Source organism: Crocodylus porosus, unplaced genomic scaffold, assembly GCF_001723895.1.
Source record: "Crocodylus porosus isolate Cpor-Errol unplaced genomic scaffold, CroPor_comp1, whole genome shotgun sequence".
Lineage (NCBI taxonomy): Eukaryota > Metazoa > Chordata > Crocodylia > Crocodylidae > Crocodylus > Crocodylus porosus.
Window position 1 is genome coordinate 16,042,320 of NW_017728907.1, and position 10,136 is coordinate 16,052,455.

General features: G+C 48.8%; 1 protein-coding gene across 1 annotated transcript in view; it reads right to left on the reverse strand.

Annotated features, from left to right (window-relative positions):
- Window positions 1-8,555: 8,555 nt before the first annotated feature.
- TMCO1 (transmembrane and coiled-coil domains 1) overlaps window positions 8,556-10,136 on the reverse strand; it is a 26,576-nt gene continuing 24,995 nt past the window's right edge. The window contains exon 7 of the mRNA XM_019530854.1: window positions 8,556-9,069. Within this exon, the coding sequence (XP_019386399.1) occupies window positions 8,971-9,069 (99 nt within the window). The 3' untranslated portion in view covers window positions 8,556-8,970. The remainder of the gene's footprint in view (window positions 9,070-10,136) is intronic.

The window sequence follows — 10,136 nt, forward strand, 5'->3', positions numbered from 1 at the left end:
GGAGGCCGGGCAGCAGGGCCCGCGGGAACATAAGGGAAGCGGAGGCGGGCGCAGGAGGGCGGCGGCGCAACGCAGCGCACACGGGCCGCCCCCTCCCTCGGCCCCTTGCCCCGGGCCGCGGCCGCGCCTGCGTGGCAGAGACCAGCCTGCCCCCGGGACGGGTGAAGCCGCAGAGGGGACCCAGAGCCCTATGGACTCGCGGCCTCCCTGGGAGGCCTTGCATGTGTATCTCGCCCCACTCCCCAGTCAATCACGCAGTGCATGTAGACAGGCTACCGTGTGCAACGCAGAACGACGGCCCGGCTACCCAGAGCCAGCCCGCCAACAAGTGCTGTTTTGTTTTTTTTTTGGTAACGTTTGTTAGAAAACAGGCAATATCAAACAGATTTAAAAAGGACCCCACTTGAGGCCTCACAAACGGCCAACAAGTGCGTGCTTGGAAGACAGACGTGCAGCAACTCAAGCGCAGGTTTCTAGTCCACTGCCACGTGAAAGGGCAGCTGGGCCCACTCTCCTCCCAAAGGCGAGCTCAGTTTGGCCCGACTGCGCGCTGTCACTGGAGGGTGCAGGTTTCTTCCTGTACAGTGCTCCCTGATTCTCACATGAAACTCCCTCTTGTGCAAGAGTGAAGTTTGCTCTGCCACAACTCTTTATTTCTCAAATGCAGGGGTGGCTAACCTGCTGGGCAAGTGTCATGGGCAGCATGCGTGACAAACGTGGCAGATCAGGGAGCAGACGGGCAGCACATCACACACACGGTGGGAAGCACAAGGCAGAGCATGGGATAGGGAGCAGAAAGCAGAGCAGTAGATCAGTGTGGGAAAGGAGATTGGATTGGTACTTGGGCATGCCTACCCCTGTGCTTTAATGCAGTGGACTTTTACTGTGCATTAAAACTTCACGTAAATGAACTGACAGCCTACTGCTCATTAACTCACTAAAAGTGTGCAAATGTACTACTGTGCAGTAGCACAGCGTAATGTGCATTAATTTAGCACCTCACATTGGACTTTAGTACCTCCATTAGAAAAAGCACATTAATGCACGTATAGGACGTGCACCTTGGGAAGGTGCAGGGCTCATTTGTGGCTAGGAAAACTCTGGTGGAAGCATGCACGTCTGTACTTTCCTACTGACAAATTATAAGCTCTGCACTGAGATTTACTTCCTTAAATTTCATAACTTTAGTAGATAAAGTATTTTAAAACTAGCCTCTCCAAAATCCATGGAGACACAAATAGGTGGTCAGCAGCAGGGTACATGGGTGGTAAAGGAGAGCCCACAAACCTGGCTCATTTTCTTCACCTTACTCTGCATTTAAAGAGCAGTATCCTTAAGTTGGGGGAGTGAAAACTCTTTACATCTACTAAAGATCTGGCCTACAGCTTGTGCAACAGATGCAATTTGCATGTTCTTAGAAAACAGTTGCCTTCAGGTAGCTTTGAAATAAATGGGAGAGCTTGGCTTCTGCCTGGCTCAGGCTGTTTGATAGCACCCATCTAAGGTCCACCAAAATTTACCATGGAACCCCACCACTACCTTGCAGTCAAAGAAAAGGGAGTCATACCTTTTTACAGTACTTGATACCTTTATGGCTTAAGCTTTCTTTTCTTAATTCTTTAATGATATTTGAACTCCCAGCCTTTTCAGGAAAATTGTTCAGTGCTCCAACCCACATAGCTGCAGTTTTAGGGATTTACTCTTCTTTGGGCTTTACATCAATAGGCAGGTACTGTACTGATCATTTTGCAGGGACTACAGGCAACCCTGCTAGCAGCTACTTTACCGCTGTCATTAAAGACCAGGAAAAGCACACACCAGCTGCAGAAACTTCCTCAGCCTCACAAGGGGTTTTTAAACCTGAAAACTTGCTAAAAATGTTCTTTCCAACTATTTAAGTTGGTCTAATAAAAGATATCAGATTCACCCAAAGAAGCTTGTCTGCCTGTGTCCTTAGACCAACACAGCTACAACCTACACCATTAAAGACCAAATGCACTTTCCACGCCAAGGGCTATCTAGATCTGGTGACAATGTTGCCACTAGTCACCCAGGGATTTCTGCATCTACAATCAATGCAGCTTTGAGAAGCAACCAACCATCCCAAACCTTCCAGGACAGTTCCAAGTTTCAGAGCTGTGCTCCAGTATCCTCAAAGAAACAGGCCTTTTGTTCTGAATCATAGGGGTGGAAGGAGAGAGAGGGAATAAGGGGTGGAGAATCAGTCCTGATTTGGCTGAGACTTCCCTGCCCCCAGTTCCAGGATGCATTTGTTCTATGGCCAGAATAAGCTGGATTCAGACAAAACTGCACCCAAGCAATTTAGTTCTGCTTTGTCATGGGGTTAATGAACTCATCTGCAGTGCTACAGCACAGGCAGCTATACTAACTGGAACCAGAAGTAGTATCGAGACTACTTAAGTTTCTAGGAGGCTTTGGAGAGTCTGGAATTGTATTTCAGCTTTTGCTTCCTGAAAGTTGGTCACTTCGTGACAGGCATGGTAGGTGCCATACAGTATTGTCAACTGCAAGGATTCATAAAACACAAGTCAGGCTTCAAATGCATCCTAAGCTTTTTAAAAAAAATAATATACTGAATAATAAATTGCATGCTTTTAATTTGCCTTCTCTGAAATGCTCTCTTGACCTTCTTGGGTCATGTTGCCCAGCTTCCTGTTTACAGCCCAAAGGCAATCCACTTTTTTTTTTTCCTTTGAGATGGAGAGAGACATTCATCTGCAATCAACTCCAGGATTTTAAGAGAAAGTATCCCAAGGCAAAGGATCAGAAGAGACTGGGGCTGTTGCTCATATTCACAAAGGGTTGCAAGACACAGAACAGCTGCTTCTGTTAGTACTGGCTGCTTGCTGTAGGAAGGTCATATTCCTAACATTACCAAACCAGAAGAGACAGGGAGACCGTGACCACCAGGTCAGAGATCTCTCAGGAATGCATAGCTTTGTGAGGTTATCTGTCCACAAAGTCTTGCTTCATACGCCAAGTCCCTACAGACTTGGGGATGTGCAGATGTTTCAAGCAATTGTTGCTGCTGCATGTAAACAAGTATTGGGTTTGCAGGGGCACCCCTGTTTACAAATGCAAGTAAATATAAATTAGAAAAATTCCAGCACCAGGGATAACATTCTCCATTCCTGCCCTGCCCCCATCCTCCAGGTCAGTTATGAATTACTGTGCATAACAGAGACCCGCAACCGTGACAAAGTAAATGATTACTAAGCAGTGAAGTCACACAGCCATGGTAAAACATTGTACTGAACAAAAACAAATATGTAAGCAAGGGTCCAAACCAAATCTGCAAGGCAGCACTTTCTGAACAGTGCACGGATGTTCAAGTGCTTCAGCTCCCACTGGTGGGGCAAATAAGGAACTAATTGCCTGTCAAGAATGAGAGTGGGGCGAGGAGGCCGGGATGGAGTGCCGCCACCTAACGACCCATTCTGCCGCTGCTCTGTCTTTTGCAAGGAGTTAGGTAGGGGAGCCAAGGCTGGCCTCAGCTCCCCCACCCTCTGTCCAGCCCTCGGCGCGGCTTCCGAATCATGGCAGTGTTCCCGCACGCTTGGAGCACTCTGACTGCCTGTTTCTGTCAGCCAATCGGAGTATGAATAAAGCGTTATGGCCAGACAGACAGACAGACTTAGGCTTTTATAATACCAGAATAACTGAACAGATCTAGAATCTCAAAGGGTTTTCAGTGACAGATCCAGAATAAGACTACTGGCCTTTCTGTGGGCTTGCCAATGCAACTGAAGTACCCAGATGCTGAAGGTAGTTAAGCAATGCTGATTCCCCTTTCTCATAATACAACAGTTTGCAGTATGGGGCACTAGGGCCCAATCCCAGTGCACAGGGCTGGAAGCGGGGAGGGGGGGGAATACCAGGGCTTAATGCCAGCATGCAGGTCCCAAGGACCCAATCCTGGCACACAGGGGCAGCATGGGACCACAAGACCTGATCTTGGGGCATGGGGGCAACAGAGACCATGTGGAGCTTGACTGGGGTTAGGCAGAAACAGTGCAGGGCCTGAAGTGGCCCACAAACTGGTACCGTGGTGCTCAACTGGCCTGCAGGACCAAACATTTGAGTACCACTAGTCTACAATAAATAAATGTACCAAATTTCAAAATAGCAGCAGCAAAGGACACTTGAAATGGTTAAAAATTTTGTAACAGATCTGGTAACCTTCAAAAAAAGGATAAAGATAAAAGTTCCACTGTGACATTCCACCTTCTCTCCCCATTCAGCTGAACTGTTTGCAGTGTACTATTCAGCCACTACCTGTCTCTCCTGCTGTAGAAAATTTTAGGCAGAATGTGGCACTTGTAAACAGGCAGGACAAAGCCAGAACTCCAACCCCGTGGAAGCTCTTCTGCATATTCAGGACTCCCCAAGGGATAAGGTCTAATGACCACAAACTTCTGGAAAGCCAATTTAGACTGGACATAAAGAAGAACTCCCTTTACAGTCTGAGTGTCCAGGGTCTGGAACAGACTTCTCCCAGAAGTTGTGCAAGCACCCATTCTGGACTCATTCAAAAGGTGTTTGGATGCATATCTTGCTGGGATCATTTGACCCCAGCAGACTTCCTGCCTATGGCTGGACTCGATGATCTTGCGAGATCCCTTCCAGCCCCTAATATCTATGAAATCTATGAAATGTGACAGATCTGTTTTCTTTAATATATTTAAATGACTTATTTTAATCCAAGGAAACATGAAAACTAAATGGCGGTCACTCCATTTTAAGTAATTATATAGCACAAGCCCAATAAGGCTTTATTTTGTAGTTTCTAGATCAGTAAAACAAGGCCCTGAACTCTATGGGAAATGTGTCTAACTGCAGGATATAGCCTCTAGGGCAGTGGCTCTAAACTTTTTTTGTACCAGGACCCATTTGTAAACATCAGTGGCCACACACACGTATGGGGCAGGTTGTGGATGTTTGGGGCACAGGAGGAGGCTCAAGCAGCCCCTCGCAAGCTGGAACTCTGCCAGCCAGCAAGGGAAAAGCCACTGTTCCCCACATTTTTCTTCTTTAAAGGAGAATCCATTTTTAAAGTTTGTCTGCAACCCTTTCATATATTCTTGCAACACACTTTTGGGTTACAACCCATGGGCTGAGAAACACTGTTCTAGGGTACTATATCCTGCAGCGCAGGGAACCAACTCTCTTCTGCATCTAACAGATAAGGGAAATTGCACAACATGAAACTCCCTCACACTTATAATATAAACCCCAAACTATAATTTAATGTTTCCTCTAAGCACATCCCACCACATTCATGACCCATACAAACGTAGTCAGATTTGACTGCATATTATTTTTCCTAGGCGCACGGATATAGTTTTGTGGTAGTGAGTGAGGGAGATTTTTGTGTTTTATATATGCTACTTAGATACAAGAAGTACCCAGGGACTGGGACATCTCCCCCACCGGGATTCAGGACAGACTCAGGAGACACTCCACCAAGCCTAGGGTCAGGGAGGACCAAGTTAGGGAGGGGCTTCTGGAGGGGCTGGACATGTTCAAATCAGCAGGTCCAGACACTCTCCACCCCAGGGTGCTGAGGGAATTGGCAGGGGTCATCACAGGGCCCCAGCACAGCTTTATGAGCACTCGTGATGCTCTGGCCAGGTGCCAGAAGACTGGAAAGCCAATGTGGTCCCCATTTTCCAAAAAGGGAGGCGGAAGGACGCAGGCAACCATAGGTCCGTTAGTCTTACTTCAGTCCTGGGGAAGCTCTTTTGAGAAAATTATCCAGGAGCACATCTGTAAGAGACCACCAGGGGGCATGATGCTCAAGGGCAACCAGTATGGGTTTATTAGGGGCAGGTCCTTTCAGACCAACCTGATTGCCTTCTACCATCAGGTCACAAAATCACTGCACATAGGTGTCGCGGTGGATGTAGTCTTTCTGGACTTCAGGAAGGGATTTGACATCGTCTCCCACCCCATTCTCATTAAACAGCTAGGCGACTGTGGCATTAATGCCTACACAGTCAGATGGGTCACAAATTGGCTAGGGGGCTGCACCCAGACAGTGGCGGTGGATGGGTCATATTCAACCTGGAGGGATGTGGGCAGTGGAGTCCCCCAGAGCTTAGTCCTTGGGCCCGCACTGTTCAATTTCTTTATTAGCAACTTGGATGAGGGGGTGAAAAGTACCCTGTTCAAATTCGCTGATGACCACAAGATTTGGGGCGAGGTAGGCACACTAGAAGGGAGGGACAGGATACAACTGGATCAGGACAGATTACAGGGGTGGGTGAATGTGAATATGATGGGATTCAAAACTGACAAGTGCAGGGTACTGCACTTTGGCAGTAAGAACCAGCAGGATACCTATAGGCTGGAGAACTCCCTTCTTGATAGCACAGTGGCAGAAAGATATCTTGGAGTCATTATCAATTCTAAAATGAACATGGGCCGCCAATGTGAGGACACGGTCAGTAAGGCTAACTCCACCTTGTCATGCATCCACAGATGCATCATGAGCGGGTCCAAGGAGGTGATCCTCCCCCTCCCTGCAATGCTGGTCAGGCCCCACTTGGAGTACTGCATCCAGTTCTGGGCACCACACTTCAGGAAGGATGTGGAAAGCATCAAGAGGGTCCAGAGGAGGGCCACTCACATGATCAGGGGACAGCAGGGCAGGCCCTACGAGGATAGGCTACAGGACCTGAACCTGTTCAGCCTCCACAAGAGAAGGCTGAGAGGGCACCTGGTGGCCGTCTATAAACTTACCAGGGGGGACCAGAGGGGAATGGGTGAGACCTTGTTCCCCTGAGCACCTCCCAGAATAACAAGGAATAACGGCCACAAGTTGATTGAGAGTAGGTTCAGGCTAGACATCAAGAGGCACTACTACACAGTCAGGGCAGCCAGGATCTGGAACCAGCTTCCAAGGGAAGTGGTGCTGGCTCCTACCTTAGGGGTCTTTATAAGGAGGCTTGAGAATTACTTAGCTGGGGTCATATGAGATTAAACTTACCAGGGGTCATATGAGCCCAGTATTCATTCCTGCCCAGGGCAGGGGGTCGGACTTGATGATCTGCTCAGGTCCCTTCCAACCCTACATCTATGAACCTATGAACTTACTTACCTACTGGAGACAGAAGTTCTTTGTGGATGTGCAGAGACCAGGGCCATCCCTAGGGAGGAGGAGGGGGCGAATCGGGGGGTCCACCCCATGGAGCTGGGCAGAGGAACAGTGATGCAGAGCTGGGCGGCTGGTGGCCCCACATCCAGCCGCTTGCTATCCCTCCCCACTGCCGCTAATGGCGGTGGCAGCTTCTTCAGGTCTGGGGCCCATGGGATTGGAGTGGGAGTGGGGCCAAATATGGGCTCATTTGCCCCAGGCCTCACACCCTGCTTGGGTTGTTTCTGGGAGAGACTGACACTATTGATATGGACTGTGCTCTGTCCAAATACATTCCTTAATATGATATTTTTTCTAAGGGGTTCATCTTGGGTGCATGTGGCACCAAACAATCATACACAAAATTTCTAGACATACATACTTCAATGGGGGGGGGGCAAGCACAGAGGTTAATTCATAATTCTCCGAGTATTAAAGATGGAGGTACCATGTATTGCCATATATTGTCCATCTTAAATCTCACGTGAACCAACACTATGTGACCATGTGTAGGTCAATTAACATACAGATACCTTGAACATTCCTCTTGTGTGTTTCATTGTAGTATGTGCAAGATTCTCCATTCTCTTAGTGTGTGTGTGGCACAGCAGTGCAGAAATGATGTTACTTCAGGCCATTCTACCTCTCAGCAATTCAGGAACTATTTTTTTTTACAACCTGATAAAAAATGTATCTTCCAGGTTAATGTTCAAGTCTACCCTCTGCTATCTGCCTCACTCCCAAGCAAACTGAGCTCTAGCTCTTAAAACTAAACCAGGTAACTACTTAACAATGTAAAGGGAACATAAGAAATGAACCAAGATCTGAAGACTAAAGGTGACTGAAGTTAGAAGCCTTCAAGACATACAAACTGATCACCACTTAGTTCAGAAGTGCAGTAAATGGCACAGCAGCCTTCCCCCATGTGTGCAAACAATAAACCCAAGGCACTAACAGATACATTCACAGTTGGTAGCACTAGCATACAAGTCAGGTTATGTAATAATAGCTTAACTCAAGTTAAGTCTAAAGGTCAAGTTTGTTTTAAGATATGGTTAAAACTGAATAGATTCCAACTCAGCAGGCAGCTAGAGTGCAGGCACTGTAACACTACGAGAACCAGCGCCAGCCTGAACAAATCAGAGGAACTGTGGAGCGAATGAATATTCAATGGTACAATACCAGAAACCTCCAACTGCAGCATGACACTGTGGTTTGGCTTACTGTACCTTCAGGAATTGTGACCAATGAGGAAACCTACTCCAGCCCAAACTCTGCATTTTCTCCCTGCATTACTGTGAACTAAACATACCTATTAATCCCACATAAAGACTCAAAACAGACAGACTGGCTAGAGCTCATAATGGAATGGGGACATTATTGTAATACAACTGGCCAGAGCTTTCCAGGATGTTTATTTTAATATCTGATCATCCCGAGTTAGCTTCCATATTTATAGATTCAAAAAAGTCTTATGCTTCTTGCAGGCTTTTTATTAAAGCAAAGTAGGTCCACTGCTCCTGTAACAGGACTAGGTGACTATTTTAAAACGCACCATCCCCTAACCATTTATTTCTTCAGACACAAGAAACAAACATCTGCCCAGACCCTTGATTCAAAGCTGACAGGCAAAAACAGCTGTCTGTAGAATACTCCAGATGTACGAGATACTTCTGTGGTTCTGGTAACTATCCCAAAAGTTACTGTGGCTGCATAGAAAGCAAGCTGTGGAGTCTGATCTTGTTACAAACCGAAGGCAGTCTGGCTTAGATGTTGAGATCAACAGGAACTGCAGTGAGTTGCATAACTGCACTTTAAGAGAATTTCCCAGCCTGAGGAGGGGGGCCAAGGAAGCCCCCCGCCTGCTTTGTGGCAGCTCGAGAAGGAGCAAGGCCAAGCATCTTCTGAATGTTCTGTGTAAATGGGAGAAAGAAAGACAAGGGGGAGAGGGAGGGGGAGAGAGAGAGAGAGAGACGTATATTACTAAAATGTCATATGATTGAAAGAGCTGGCTGAACAATGGCAACACTTATTAACAACACCAAAGATCTCCCACCATCTTCCCACATCGTTTACTTAAGGCAGCGGCAGGCAAAATATGGCCCATGGGCCAGATCTGTCCTACCAGGCAATTTCATCTGGCCCGTGGGCACCCACTAACTGTATCCCACCTAGCCCTTGCTCCCACCCTTGTCCACAGAAGGACCAGGCCCAGCCTGCACAGCTTCTGGGAAGGACTGCTGCGGCCACTGCTGCAGCTGCCAGGGAACCTGCTCGGCTTCCCTGGCATCCAGCAGCTCCATCTCTCTGCTGCAGCATTCGCTCCAAGTAGCAGGTAGGGAGGTGGTAAGGGGAGAGGGAAGGGGAGCTGTAGCTGGGCGGGAGCACAGAGCATGAGGCTGGCAGGACCGTGGAGTGGGCAGGGTGTGGGTGTGAGGGAGGGTGGGGAATTATGGGGACTCCCCCCATGGCACAAAGCCCCTGCTGCCGGTGGAAGCAGCAGGTGGCAGGTGCTCAGGGTCCATGCAAGCGCTGCCACTCTAGCCAGGCCAGCCCGCCTCTATCATGCAGGGCTCCCCATGGTACACATGCAGCTCCTGGCACTCACGCACCACTGGGGGAAGCCCTGCACGATGGAGCCAGCTGCCTTCCCCACCCCCGTCGTGTAGGTGTTGGGACTCCATTGGGAAGCAGGGGGCAGGGCTCCCCTCCACTTCCGCCAGAGTCCTAGGACCTGCATAGCGGGGAAGCAAGGAAGGCAGCTGGGTCTATCGCACAGGGCTTCCCTTGGTGGCACAGGGAGCTGCACTTGCACCGCAGGGAGCACCACGCGATAAAGGGGAGCCAGTCTGGCTGCACTCCTTGCCACCATGTGCAGCACGGGCTGGAGTCACGCGTCACCAGGTGGCAGCGCCTGCACAGGCCATGAGCGCCCCTGCCTGCTGCTGTTGGCAGTAGGGGCTGCGCACCGGGGGGAGGG